We start from the raw sequence: 14,698 nt of genomic DNA, 5'->3' as shown, positions 1-14,698 counted from the left end.
TGCTAAGCAACTCAGTGAGACCCTGTCTCTAAATAAAATACAAAATAGGGCTGGAGATGTGGCTCAGTGGTCGAGTGCCCCTGAATTCAATCCCAGGTACCTACCCCACCAAATATTGCCCTATAGAAATTCATGGAAGACATGTTCCTGGTTCCTAGAAAGTTACAAATGGAGATTAGGAATTTAAGAATGATTTGCACACATCATTTAAGTCAAAAGAAAGAAACTTGTAAGTGGAAGTTTTATTTAAAGGTTAAATCAGACATTAAATCAAAATAATTTCTTTCTTTCCCTTTTGTTTGAGCTATTCAGTTTGTATATGTAGATGATCTCAAGTTACAATTTAATGTCAGGAAGTGCTGAGGCAGGATGGAGATTCACTTTTTCCTGATGTGGATGAGTCAGGTCAGGAGAGGAAGAAATGACACAGGAGACCTCCTGTATTGCAGGGTGTTCTAGATCAACCCCCACCACATGCTAGTGAGCTAGGGACTGTCATCAGCTTATCTAGGAGGACTCTGAGGGGCAAGGATTCCCTGAGAGTAATTGTTAATAAGGTGGGTGTGGTAAGATCCAGACCCTCTTCTGACTGTCCTAGAGCCACATCATGCTCCTGAGAAACAAGAATGGCCACTGGCTCCGTGGGTCCCCATTATCAGATTGAAAGATGTTCAGTCTTAAGCTTGAAAATAGGTCAGGCAGCTTGACTTCGCCTTTTGCAGATGGAGGAGCCAAACCCCTAGAAGGTAGATCAACTTGCCTGCAGTCAAAGGGACAGTGACAGAGTTAGATCTGGCTCCACCCTGACAAATAAAAACCCTGAAGGGAGAAAATTCTATCCGAGAAAGAGAAGGCAGAAAAGCGGCTGTTCTTATTCCTACACTGAAGGTCAGAATTCCTTCACTGAATCACACTAATTTCCCAAAGACTCTGAATCCAGCTGCTTCAGGCTCTAGGCCAGGCTCTCTTCTCCCCAAGCCCCACTCCCTTCAAGGTGCCTCACAGCGGGGCCAGGGAGCAGGGGTGCAGGGGAGTGGGGCTCCCATCATCCACTGTCACTTGCAGCCCAGGTTCTTCTGGTCTTACCACTAGACAACTGTGTTTTTCAAAAACTTCTTGACAGTTCCTCTCTTTTCCAAAAAAATCTTTCTCAAGGCATTGTCCTCATACTTAGGCCTGTAGGAGCTTTTGCTTTTATAAAGTGGATTTGTGCCCAGCTTCATTCTCACTGCTCTTCCTAACACCCCGGTGAGGTGGGCGGGGAAGAAATTATTACCAATTTTACAGGAAGTGGACTGAGGCACCCTCTTGATTCTCCTGTGACCTCTGGGAGGACAGATTTCCAGGCCTCAGCCTCAGGTTGGCCCTGCGGGGCTCCTGTGGCACAGGTTTGAGTTTTCCCTTCTGTTTCTCACATTTCTTGGAATCCCAGTGGATTCTCCTTGGTGGACTCATTAGGATCAGTAGGCAGGTGACCCCTGTGTGACTGTGGAGGCTGCAGTCTCAGCTTTGGGTTGCGTCGGTGGTGTCCCTCGAGGCTCCTCAGCTGACTTTCATGTGTACTCCTTCCCACTCTGGTGGCCTTTCTGTTATAAGTCATCATCTAATCCAATTTATCTGGGTATGCAAGTGTGCAAACTTCCCTTTTATCCAGAAGATCTGTTTACTCTCGCCTAAATATTAGGCATCCAACCTAATGGGTTTCAAAAATTAATATAATTTATTTTCCATTAAGTCAGTGCAAAACAAGGGTGTTTTTAGACGAAGCACTGAAGACCAAAATCCTTCCTCTTCTTTCAGTTCTGTTTCTTGAATCAGCAACGAGTACGCAGTTCTGTAAACATGTGTGGGCCTGGATCCCTGTGGGCCTGGGTCCACTGCTTTATTCCATCCTTAACTGGCTCATGCAAGGTAAGTACCAAGTAGCCTTCTTGTCTTGCTCAAAATGGAGATTCCCGCAACATCTGGACTTTCATCAAGGCCCGTTTCAGCTGCTCATAGGTTACAAACATCATCACATTCCAGGATCCCAAACGCAAGAAGGAGGGGGTGAATCTGATGAAAAAAAGAACCACGGCATTAGGGGGAGGGGGCTACGAGATCTCCTGTGTCCTCACTGGCACCGAGTTGTGCCAAAGGACCTTGACTGTTGTCTCAAGCATTTTTTGAGATCCATTCCATTTTTTTCTTCTCTGCTGAGAGGCTTCAGGCAGGACCCAGAGTCAGGAGAAGAAAGAAAACTAACATTTTGAGCCAGGTTACCATGTCAGGCACTGGATTCTCACAACAATTCTGTATGGTTACTATGTTTGTCATCAGGTTTCTGTTTTAGAAACTGCAGCCCAGGGGAGGCCTCAACCAAAGCCATACAGCTAGTAAATACCAGATATAAGGTTCAAATGAGCCATGTGACCTGACTCCACCCTGCTGCTGGGGGTTCCTGGGCTCATTTATACCCTGATCTCTTGCCCCTGAGGAGGGCCCCACCAGGACAGTGAGAAGCTGGGGCAGTGCAGGTGAGGCCTGCAGGGCACCAAACTGAGCCCAGCTCCAGAGAGCCTGCCTGTGCTGTGGTGGCAGAGGGGAGACAGTCCCCACCTCAACTGTGCCCCATGGGCTCAGGGGGCAGCCGACAGCTGGCCCCTGCCCTCTTCTCAGCCTCTCTCCCATAGTGTCCACTCCCACCCCAAGCCTTTTTTTTTTTTTTAATGTGTATTTTTGTTCTCAGCGGACACAACATCTTTGTATGTGGTGCTGAGGATCGAACCCGGGCTGCACGCATGCCAGGCCGCATGCATGCCAGGCTTGAGCCACATCCCCAGCCCCACCCCAGGCCTTTTTGCTGCTCCCAGACTCAGCCAGTTAGAGTCTCCTGATGATGCTGGGCCTCCTCACTCCCCTGCCTTTGTCCATGTTGCTTGCTCTGTTTGGACTGTCCCCTACTCTCTTGCTTTCTGGCTGGTTGCTTGTCACTCTCAGCCTGGGTACCTTAACCACATGAGGATCCTAGATCCTCATGGGGACTGTAGCATTGTGGCAATATATGTGAACTTGAGTCAGGCTCCACCATTTTCTGGCTCTACAAACTTGGACAAGATGACTTAATTTTTCTGAGCCTGTTTTTCTTTAAAATAAGAAAAATAATCCCAGTTACTTGGAAGGCTACGATAGGAGGATTACAAGTTCAAGGCCAGTCTTGGCAATTTAGCAAGCCCTTGTTTCAAAAAAAAAAAAGTTAAAAAGGACTGGGGAGGGGGCTGTAGCTAAGTAGCAAAGCATCCCTGGGGTTCAATCTCCAGTTCTGAGAAGGAAATGAGGAAAATCACAGTATTTACCCTATACGGTTGTTGTAAGCATTGACTAATGTCACCTACTTGTTTGCTGCTCTTTGAGGGACGCATAGCACAGGGCCTGGTACACACAAGATGTTCAATAAATTTTTGGCAAGTGGAAGAATAAACTGAGACAAGTGGCTATCACTTAAGGTTTTACAAAAGGGGCACTTAGCAGAACACTCTCCCACAACTGACACCCTCCAGTGGCTTCTGTTTGCTGTTTGGGTCTAAACTAACTATCTGCTGATGGCTTCAGTGGTGGAGGTGAGAGGGCCTAGCTAAGAGCTACCACTGGGAGACACAACAGCATGCTGGGTGTGGTGTCGGGCAGACTGGGTTTGAGCCAGGGCTCTGCCATTTTAACTTTTGCTCTCCGACAAGTTACTTTTCTGAGACATACTTTCTTCCTCGGTTAGTGTGGGTCTGCTACACAGTTAGGGGGTTGTTGAGACAATGTAGGGGGCTTAGCTATCAGGATGATGGTTAAAATCACATTATTGAACATTTGCTTTGTGCCAGGAACTCTGGGAGATGAAAGACAGATAGGTCACTGGTCCTTAGCTCTAAGGACCTTGCACTCCAGTGTAAGGAGTAATTTAACCTTGCAAACACTCCACTACAAGGCAGGAGGTGATGAAGATGGAATCATAATGTTAATGCCAAAGTTTTCAGGGAGAAAGGAAAACTTATACATGAGAATGTTATGGGGGTGGGGACATTTGAATTAGTCTAAAATGATGGCTAGGAGTAAGAGCATTCAGATGGTGAGGGAAAGGCATTCCTCACCGAGGGAACAGTAAATGCAAAGGCACAGAAACGTGAGTGTTGGCACAGTGAGTATGGCGCCTCTGCTGACACGAGTGTGGGGATGAGCAGTCAGGGTGACAAGCTGCCGAAAGGTTTTGGAATTACAAACCACCTCTTCCTCTAATATTTTAACCTATCTTTATACTCCTTTTTCTCAAAAAGGCTTCCCTAACTCTCCAAATCAGGTTTAGTTCACTTTTTTTTTTAAACTCCCATAATTAAAAAAAAAAATTAAAGTTGTATGTGGACACAATGCCTTTACTTTTTTTTTATGTGGGGTTTAGGATTGAACCCAGTGCCTCAGATGTGCTGGGCAAGTGCTCCACCACTGAGCTACAGCTCTAGCCCTTAACTCCCATAATTCTTGACACTTCTCCTTTGTGGCATTGACATCTGTTCTGTTCACTGCATCTCCTGATAGACTGGCAGGCACGTTAGACAACAAGGAAGACTGACTTCTCTGGGAGGGGGTGCTGGAGGCAGGGGGGAGGTTTACCCCTTGTAGAAGGCTGTGGATCCCTCGTGGACCACCAGCTTTAGCATACAGTCCAGCGGGCTGCGGTACTGGCCTGGGGGTGAGTTCATATACCGCGTCTTCACCACATCCACTGGGGAGGCCACCACTGTGGCACAGAAGCCAGCTCCAAAGGCAGAGACAAAGTGGCAGGGGAAGTTGTCTGTAGAAGGGGAGGAAGAGCAAATATCAAGGAGTGAGTGCACCACGTGCATTCATCATCTGTGATTCAACTTTGACTCCTTGAGCACAGGAAAGTATTGTCTCTCTCTTTCATAGTACCAGGTCTGATCTCTCATTAAGTCCTAGCAAATCAGAAATGGGTGTCCCTGGTTAATAAGGTCACCCAGCCCAATACTCTTTTGGAGGAAATGAAAGTCAAGGTGAGAAACCTTTTTTCAAACACACAGTAAGAGATGGTGCCTGGAGCCAGGGCTCTGGCCTGTGGCCCAGGCCTCTTTCCTACTTGTCAAAGTCCTGAACTGGGCATTGCTCTTCTCTCTGCTCCTTTTAAAGCTCAGTTGCCTGTGGGTGATGCCAACTCCAGGGCCTCACCAGTGAGCAGGCGAGAGTCCACAAGTTTCTCCTTGATGATGTCATAAGTCACCATCTCAGCACAGTTGACAATGGCATTCCTTGTGATGTTGGGCCAAGTTCCTGTGAAGAAGGTAGCAGGAGCTGTTGAATGGGGAGTGGGGAATTGGATGTCCTGGCTGTAGGACCACAGTGGTGCCCCATTGCCATGATCTCAGCTAGGAGGACCTCCCCACAACAAACACCAATCCAAGCAGATCTTCTTTCTAGAGTTAACAACTCTCAGATCTTCCTTAGAGAAAGAAAACAGAGGGGCCCATTTGTGTTTTGGAGGATAATCTCCAATAGTTGTCAAAATTAAAACGCACCCCCTGACACCAGGTGTAGCCAGAAAAAGAAGTCATATTTGGAAGAGCAAATCTGGGTTCTTGGGACCGTGACAGAATTTATCATTGATAGGACTCTAGAAGAGTAGTTTCACTGGGGTGGGGGGCGGTCAGGCTTGGCAATGGAGGGGCACCCAGAAATGGAGTGCAAGCCAGTACTGTGACCCAGGCACCCTACCCTTAAACGACACAGGCAACTGTTTCTTCTGTAAGGATTCACACATCTGGCCCAGATATGGGAGAGAGTCTAGCATTTGTCCAGGTGGCACTGGGGTAGATATATAGGAACAGTCAAGTCTTTGTTCCAAGGAAGTCCCCTCCTCTCTGGGTCTCACTGCACCCCACTCCTCTCAATAGGGCTCCTCCATTGCCTGGTTTTGCTCTGTGTCCTGCAGGAGGCCCTGCCCTTCCATCTCCACAGGCTTGGAGCCTGCTCAGTCTTTGAAGCCCTCTGGAGCCAGCCTGGTCTCTCCCACCTCTGGCAGGGCACCTGGTACATCTTATTTGAGGAGTAGACTGCGAGGACGTGTCACATTCATTTCTAGCTCCCTGACAGAAGGTGAAGGATTGGTAAATTGAACAGAATCTGAGGCAAGTGTGGGAGGTTTCTTTGTTAGGGATATTCATATGGAGTTAGTGGAATATGCCATGCTGGGTCCCCTGTCCCCGGGAGCCTACCTTTCCACAGGCCCCTGAACCCTTCCTCCCTGGCGATGGTTCTGTAGGCATCCATAGTTCCGCTGTATTTTCTGTGGCTCCCGGGCCCCAGGCGCACGCTGGCCTGAAATCGGACCTTTACCACATCGGTGGGCTGGGCACAAGTCACTGCCATGGCCCCCGTGGTGCAGCCCGCCAGAATCCTGATGGCAATGTTGGAACCTGGGGAGAGCAGAGGGAGTGGGCCAGAGCTGCGCGCTGAAGATCCCTCTCCCCAGCCCGCTCTCCCGGGGTCGCCCTGTGCTGCTGGCCCTCTTCCTCCATGGAAGGACTGGAGTTCTTGTGTCCCTGTCACGTCAGAGCCTCCTTTCCCGCATCTGTTACCAGTTTCCCTAGGCCGGGCTCTGCCTCTGCTCTGGCCTGGCCGGGTGTGCTGACCCACGTGCGAGCTGCGCCTGGCATGACCCTTGGCGTCCACGGGGTAGCGGACACTCACTGTCCGCTCCTTTGGGGGTGTAGAACTGCTTGACAGAGTCATAGAGGCCAATGCGGATGGAGGCGAAGCTCATCTGACGGTGCAGGCCGGCCACCAGCCCGTTGTAAGGACTTCTGGGGCCCTCGGTGCGCACCATGGTCAGGATGGTGCCCAGCACGCCGCGGTACTGCACGCTCTGCGCCGCGGGGTTCTCTCCCTGGATCTGAGGGACAACCATGGGGACCTGAGTAGTTGGACCAGAAAGTGCTGTGTGCACAGAAGCCCCGCCTGGGCAGGACCTGCTTGTCCTCATGCTTGAGGACAAGCATGACCATCACCTCACAGTGAAAAGAACTGAGGTTTGTGCAGCATTTTACGGTTCACAAAGGAGGGGTGTGACATTTGAGCCTCAGAAAAATCAGAGGGGCAGATATTTTTCACATTTTAATAAACTAATTAATTAATTAATCTATTAATTTTTTTTTTGGTACTGGTTTACCCAGGGGTGCTTTACCACTGAGCTTCATCTTCAGCCTTTTAAAATTTTTAACTTTGAAACAGGGCCTTGCAAAGTTGCTGAGGCTGGCTTTGAACTTAGGATACTCCTGCCTCAGCTTCCTGAGTGGCTAGGATTATAGGCATCCACCTGGACTGTTTTCCTCATTTTATAAATGGTTAATGGCTTGCCCAAGGTCACAGTTAATGCCTTAATTTTACCTCACACATTTTGGTTTACAAATCAGGGAAGGAACCTGCCACATCATGCCAAGGCATTTAGACTTTTTTTTTTTTTTTTTTTGTCCTGAGTGTTAATGAGTGTAGTCCCCACTCCTCCCCTGTCCTGAGCGAGGAAGTGTGTGTTGACAGATTGCCAAGGTGCTGTGGACGGTGACTAACCCTTCCTTTGATGTGAACAATTACCCTTGGGCCAAAGGGTACCTACCTGTAGGCGGACCTTGGCTGTATCCAGTGGAAAGGTGAGGAGGTCTGCGAAACAGGCTGCAGTGCCTGCCCCCAGGCACTTCACAGCAGTGGTGGGAGGCACTTCTGAAGGCTTCAGTCCAACCATCCTCTCAGTAAGATTGGCCCTGTCCCTCCAGAGCCCAGTGATGTCCAAAGAGAGAGGTCAATTGGTAGCTCTGGGCTTTAGTGCAGGGAGAAGGCTGCAGGAGGAGGCCAGGGGAGGTGGATGGAGCCGGGGTTGCCTGACCCTGCCCCATCTCCAGGTACCCTGCAGCCGGAAGGAGCTTTAGAAAGTGAGAAGCCTGGGCATTGCCACACTTAAGTTGTCTGAGTTTAGCCTATAAAAACAGGTCACTTTCCCATCTTTCATATCTTGCAATCCTCACCCTATCCCCTCAGCCCCAGGGAGCAGGCTGGTGGTGATATCTTCATTGTATGGATGAGGAAACAGGCTCTGGCAGGGACCAGGCCTGGCTCTGACTCCACACACACCCTGTTCTCCCCAGCATGCAGCTGCTTCCTATGACAGGCTGTTTGGTGATCCTGCTCCCTGAGGTGTCTCACCACTTGAGATCTTTCTCTCCCTAACAACTGGAGCCAACACTCCTCATGACTGAATGAAACTGTTATTCATTTTGGATGAAGATATCTTTTACACAAGGATGCCTTAATATACTCATACATAAAGTAAATAAAACTCTTTTCAGTTGTGGTTCCCTTTCTGTGACTAGAGACATTCCTTCCTAACACTGATGGATTCCTGTACTGATGCTGTTGGTGGAGCTGGGGGAAGAGTGGGCCCTGACTGATTAGCTGCTGCATCCTGCAGTCAGCTCTGAGGGAGATGGGCTAATGCAGCGCCTTCCGTGAATGTTTGTGGCAGTCCCAGCTGCTCTGTCTGGCTTGGCACATGCCCCCTTTTTCCTTATTCCACTGAGGAGCATCTCAGACAGGGGAGGATCAATCTTGAACCAAGGGAATGTGCTGTCTCCTCTTGTCCTGCTAGAGCCCATGTACACCTCTAGTTCATGTACATATATGCTGACACTGGTGAGCACTTGTGTCTGCACCCTATTACCAGTGGTTAACAAGGGCACTTTTGCATATGAAGGTCTATGTCTAGCCTTGGTGACACTGAGAAACTGGCACACCATCATAGGCAGTCCTGTGTTCTTGTAATCTGAATATTTGTACAATCAGGTCTTTGGTGAGGATGCTGTCTCTTGGCAGGTCATGCCCACGAGCACCCTAACTCACACACACTGCTGATGTGCTGAGGTCCTGAACCTTTAGTGACCCCACGCCTGGAGCCAGAGCCAGTTCCACAGAATTGTGAAGTGGGCAGAGTGTGCACACCTTCCCTACAGGGCAACAGAATTCTGGGCCTGTGACCAGAAAATTTGGGGTCTGGTCCTGTCTTCAAGACTTACTAATGAGTGACATGATCTTAGGTACACATTTAACCACTCTTGGGCAAATGGAAATATGGATTACCCCAGCCATCTGTAGTGAATTGGGTGCCCAAAGACAGAGGATAAGCCTTTAATCCCAGTGGCTCCAGAGGCTGAGGTAGGAGGATTGAAAATTCAAAGCCAGCCTCAGCAATTTAGTGAGGCCCTAAGCAACTCAGTGAGACTCTGTCTCTAAATATAAAATAGGGCGGGGATGTGGCTCAGTGATTGAGTGTCCCTGAGTTCAATACTTGGTACCCTCTCCCCCACCCCAAATAGGGGTTAAGCTAGTGACTCTTAAGCCTTCTTTCAGGACTGCCATCTACAACCTTCTTCTCTCTGTTGCCTCCTCAAGCCACACATTCCATTCAGGCTCCATGAACTAATGCTTGCTACACCTCTCTTTGGAAAAGCCTTTTTATTTTAATATTTTAAATTTTTTTTTTAGTTTTAGATAGACACAATACTCTTGTTTTATTTATTTTTATGTGATGCAAAGGCTCGAACCCAGTGCCTCACACATGCCAGACAAGTGCTCTACCACTGAGCTACAACCCCAGTCCCTGAAAAGCCTGTTCTTTGGAAGGAAATGATCTGCTAATTCATACTAATATATAAATGACAATTTCATGAAAAAAACATTTTGCTGTGTTGGGGATGAAATGCAGGGTTTGTACATGCTAGGCAAGAGCTCTACCACTGAGCTATACCCTGACCCAGAACCCAGATCAGATATTTCTTGGCCACCATGCTAGGCAATAGCGGGGAAAAAAAAAAAAAAAAAAAAGACATGGAATAAATTGGGTTTGGCCCTTGCCCTCAAGGAGTTCCCATTCTCATAAGGAAGGTGAACAGGTATAGAGTTACTTAAAGAGAGTAAAGGAGGGGGGTATGGGCTGAGGCTGGGACTCACTAGCTACTGGATCCCCATCTAGAAACCTGCAATAGTGTGGCTTTAAGAAGTCTTTCCCTGAAGAAAGGATGCTTTTATTTGATTCTTCCCAGTATGGATTTGCACTTACATTTTTATTTTTTAAGCTTTTAAAATTGGGATATAAATCTCACTGATGAGTCCAATTTACAATGATCATATGCATTTTTTAATATTTATTTTTTAGTTTTAGGGGAGCACTATATCTTTATTTTGCATTTATGTGGTGCTGAGGATCGAACCTAGTGCCTCATGCATGCTAGGTGAGCACTCTGCCACTAAGCCACAACCCCCAGCCCTGATTGTGTGCATTTTGAGGGGTGCTAAACTATGAGGGGAATTATGCACCTGTGCATGTGGTAGAGTGCTTCTTGTCTTTTCTTAAGGCATTTAAAGCCCTCTGCAGTTACTGAATGATGTGCAAAATAACCTGTGAGAATGGCAGTGTCAGACATGGAGCCTGGTGAGGAAGGTCATTGAGCACCCCATTGCCCCAGTTGGCAGAGAAGAGAATGGGCCAGCGCAGCTGAGATCTGTGTGGTGGGACAGTCAGGCCTTAGCCTCTCCTGGGCTCACCCCTAATTCTGTCTTCCTGATGCCTGATTTGCCACCCAAGAAGAGCCCAGGAAGGGCTTTGTGGGGTGACACAGGGACACTCAGGGTGAACTTGGCTGAGGAGACAGTATTGTAGGCATGCTGGAAGAAATACTCTCTGCCTGTGCCTTCCTCACTGCCCTGTGCCCTATAGAAAGCCAGCCAGGCCCCTGGGCTCCTTCCCAGCAGGGAGGCTGGGACTGGAATGTACTGTGGGAGCAGCTGGCTCTCTCTATGGCATCCTGGTGGCCTCTTTCCCCGACGAGCCCTGGCATTTCCCCTGCCCTCTTCTCTTCAGAAGTGAGCTGGGCTGTAGGGGCCTTGGCATCATGAATCTGAGGCTGACTCTCAGAGTAGGGGAGGCCCTTGGGGGCTGTGTTCTCTATTGTCTCCTGCTGGCTAAGTATCCTTTCTATAAAACATTTGGGAACCATTCAGGTGCTAATAAAAGAACACTACACATTGTTTTTGTTCTACTTTCATATTTCAAACTGACCTGCCTGCCTGGTGCCACACAGTGAACAGAGGTGGGATTCCCATCAGGGGTGTGTAAGTTCAGGACATCCTCTGCCCAAGGCCATTTGATGTGGAGGGTCTGTGCTGGGTCAGGACCTGCAGAGGGCACTTCATGGGTTTTGTCTCCTGCTGAGGCTGGGCCTATCTCTCTGGGGAGCCTACTCTCCCCTGGCCATCAGGCATGTCTTCCTTTCTGAATCCATTTTGTCTCCAGCTGACTCTGACCCCTGATCCCACACTTTTATTTATTTATTTATTTTGGTAGTGGGTACTGAACCCAGGGGAGCTTTAGCCCCAGACCTTTGTATTTTTTTGAGGCAGGATCTATGTTGTTCAAGTTGGCTTTGAACTTCTAATTCTTTTGCCTCAGCCTCCTAGTTGCTGGATTTCAGGTGCCAGCATGCCTGGCACCCCACACTTTCTTGAGAAGGGGTGCTCCACCAACAGGTGCAGGATCTACTTGTCTACTTCTCTATACCATTAAGTGCTTCTGAAGGCACTCAGAGAAACCAGGAGTTTGAGCCCACGTGCTGAAGTGAGGAAAGGGCAAATGAGATCAGAGATGCCCCTGGGGATGGATAGAAGAGGGCTTCAAAAGCCTGAGTTAATCTAGTGGGCAGCAGGGAATGGCTGGTGATTCTCAGGGAGGGAATGACACTGTCAGACCTGTGTTAGAGGATGCTGGTGCAGCTGTCAAGAATGGGTGGAAGGGAGGCTCAGGCACCAGTGAGGAGGTTGTTGGAATGTTGCTAGCAAGATGAGCTAAAATCTGAACTTGGTCAAGAGCAACATCCAGGGGTGAAGCTGGAGCAACATCCAGGGCAGTCCTGAGCCATCCACAGGAAACAGAATGGATGGGCACAGACTCAGGTCAAAAGCCACATGTGCACAGTGGCACAGTGGTGCGTGCCCGTAATCCCAGCAACTTGGCAGGCTGAGGCAAGAGAACAGCCAACTCAAGGCCAGCCTGGTGATATTCTCTCTCTCTCTCTCTCAAAAAAAAAAAAAAAAAAAAAAATATATATATATATAAAGGGCTAGGGATGTATTTTAGTGGTAGAGTCCCTTTAAATTCAATCCCCAGTACTGAGAAGAAAACAAAAGCCACATGTGAGTGGGTGGGGGAGGCGACAATGGCAGGGAAAGGTAGGGGCTGCCTTGAGGCCAGGGGTCCCTGACCTCTTTCCACCAGCTCTCCACCCTCCTGAACTATTCCTTGAAGAGTTCTGGAAACCAGCAGACCTTTGCTGCTGTCTGGAAGAGGAAGTCAAGATTAGAATCCTTGTTCCTGAAGCTTTCTTGGGGAACATGAGGATGGGATGTCCTACCTGAAGGGCCCTTTGAACTTTGCTGAGTGCTTCCTGCACCCGGAACTGTGCTGAGGGTTTTGTAGACATTAATTCGATCCCTTTATAAAGTGTACAGGTACTATTATAAGGTAGCCCTGCTTTGAAGGCTTTAGCTGAAGTGATAGAGCTGAGATTGGCACCTAGGCCTGTCACACAACCAGTGCCTCTTGATCCTCCCAGGGTCTTAGACTTCAGGGGAAGCTCAGGATCCCTTGAACCACTTGTTTACACAGCAGATTCTCAGTCCTAGGCCCTAGAGGTCCTGATTCAGGTCTCAGGTGAGACCCAGGAATCTGCAATATACACAGATTTTCCCCTGGTAGCTCTGAAGCAGGGGGCAGAGGACCCCTTTCTAAGATGTCCATCCATATTGCCTCTCCAGCCCCACAGTCCCTGACAAATCCTCCACAGCATCCCCACTGAGGAAGCCATTTGAGCAGTGAGCATGGGCTCCATAAACCTCTGACAGGTGACTTAGCCTGGGCCTCATCATTATCATCACTACTCAGGAAAAGGGCCCCAGTACCCTATGGGGGGAGAGGGCTTTATGCTCAGGGGAATCATGGAGATTTGGAGCCAAAGTTCTGAGAAAGTCATTTCATATCTGTGGGGATTTTCATAATTCCACCAGAGGCAGCCAGCAGGGTGAGGGTGAGTCCTGGGTGAGTGGCACGGGTCTACGGTTCTGGTGTGGAGTTTGAGGACTTCCCCGGGGCTGCAGTTCCCTCCTCTTAACAAGGTGGGGCCTGGACTGAATTTCTCTCAGTTTATCATGGTTCCTAGCTGCCTCTGAAAACCTCCATGGAAAGGAGAACAGGCAGAAGGGGAGGGACAGGGGTAAGTGGGAGAGGGGAATTTGTCTTACCTGTAAGCCCAGCCAGGGCAGGGGCAGCTCAGTAGATCCCTAGGGCTCCATCCCAGGGGGTGGTAGGAGGAATCCGATGGCTCCTCCTGGCCATTCACTGTTGTTCTGCTGCTTCTGGCTTGGCACAGGTCTTATACACCAGCTGACCTGAAACCTAATCCAGAGAGGTTGGTTGACAGTCTGATCACTTGACTAGAGGCGGGCTGGAGAGGGGCAGGCAGGGGAGGGGGTCAGGGAGTTCCAGGTCTGGTTTAGCTCCCTTGACTTGGGGCTCTTTCATTCCTTCAAGTTGTGAAAGAGCTACCTCAGTGACAGGTGTATATGGGGTGTCACCTTTGAGAGTCTAAACATCAAGTTCCCCTCAAATAGACTGGCAGGGCTCTCAGGGCCTCCTCTTAATATTAGCAACGAAGCCATCATATCTTGGTGCCAACTATGTGCTAGATATTTTATACACATTATTTCTACTGTTTGCTACTGCTGTGAGGTAGGTACTATTAGGAGTCCAATTTTTTTAAAATAACAGATTTAGGCCTGGAGCTGTAGCTGAGTGGAAGAGCACTTGCCTGGCATGTGTGAGGCACTGGGTTTGATCCTCAGCACCACATAAAAAATAAATAAATAAAGGTATAAAATTCCCTCACATTAACACATAATTTAAAAAAAAAACAACAGATTTATTGGAATATAATTTACATAGTATGCAATTAATTTCTTCTAAAAACCATTCTTCAAATGGTTTTTAGCACAGAGTTGTGCAACCATAGCCACAATCTATTTTAGAACATTTCCATCATCTCTCAAAAAAACTTTTGTTCACCTCAGCAGTCACATCCCTTCCCCCTTCCCCAGCTCCAGGCAGCTATTAACCTACTTTCGGTCATTATAGTTTTCCTGTCCTTGACATTTCACATAAGTAGAATCGTACAGGATGTGCTCCTTTGTGATTGGCTTCCTTCACTTAGCATAGGAGTGTTTTCAAAGCTCACTCATGCTGTAGTGTATATCAATACTTCATTATTTTTGATTACTGAGGACTCTTTTTTTAATATGGGGCCATGTTATGGTGTCCAGTTCAAGGCTGGTCTTGAATTCCTGAGCTCAAGCTATCCTCTTGTCTCAGCCTCTCCAGTAGCTGGGACTATAGGTGCACAGCATGGTGCCCAACTGTTTTAAACCATGCAGGAGACTGAACCAAGGCCTTATACTTGCAAGGAGTTACATCCCAATCCCAAGATCCTCATATTTTAATGCTTATTTTATAGAGGAGAAAACCAAGTCTCAGGGAGGACAATGACTCATCAAGATCTATGGCTAGGGC

General features: G+C 48.4%; 1 protein-coding gene across 3 annotated transcripts; it reads right to left on the bottom strand.

Annotated features, from left to right (window-relative positions):
• Window positions 1–206: 206 nt before the first annotated feature.
• Ucp3 (uncoupling protein 3) lies at window positions 207–13,495 on the bottom strand. 3 transcript variants are annotated; one of them, XM_076846654.2, is made up of 7 exons: window positions 13,378–13,495; window positions 7,652–7,955; window positions 6,730–6,931; window positions 6,255–6,455; window positions 5,212–5,313; window positions 4,639–4,819; window positions 207–2,055 (listed from the first exon to the last, which is right to left on the bottom strand). In XM_076846654.2, the coding sequence occupies exons 2-7, from the start codon at window positions 7,775–7,777 to the stop codon at window positions 1,941–1,943; spliced, it is 927 nt and encodes a 308-aa protein (XP_076702769.1). In that variant the 5' UTR covers window positions 7,778–7,955; window positions 13,378–13,495; the 3' UTR covers window positions 207–1,940. The 3 variants fall into 3 exon arrangements, with proteins under 3 accessions (XP_076702769.1, XP_076702767.1, XP_076702770.1); XM_076846652.2 differs by having other exon boundaries at window positions 7,652–7,939; XM_076846655.2 differs by having other exon boundaries at window positions 7,652–7,871.
• Window positions 13,496–14,698: the final 1,203 nt, after the last annotated feature.

The sequence above is a fragment of the Callospermophilus lateralis genome, chromosome 2 (genome assembly GCF_048772815.1).
Source record: "Callospermophilus lateralis isolate mCalLat2 chromosome 2, mCalLat2.hap1, whole genome shotgun sequence".
NCBI lineage: Eukaryota > Metazoa > Chordata > Mammalia > Rodentia > Sciuridae > Callospermophilus > Callospermophilus lateralis.
The sequence above is the reverse complement of the archived record's forward strand: the minus strand, read 5'-3'. Positions and strand labels throughout refer to the sequence as shown.

What these genes read in the sequence shown, in the direction of transcription:
- Ucp3 (XM_076846654.2), bottom strand. Translation starts at nt 7,777, where the DNA reads ATGGTTGGACTGAAGCCTTCAGAAGTGCCTCCCACCACTGCTGTGAAG. An exon ending in CAGCCAAGGTCCGCCTACAG is followed by an intron (nt 6,932 to 7,651) that starts GTAGGTACCCTT and finishes GTTGTCCCTCAG; the next exon opens with ATCCAGGGAGAGAACCCCGC. An exon ending in GTTCAGGGGCCTGTGGAAAG is followed by an intron (nt 5,314 to 6,254) that starts GTAGGCTCCCGG and finishes CCTTCTTCACAG; the next exon opens with GAACTTGGCCCAACATCACA.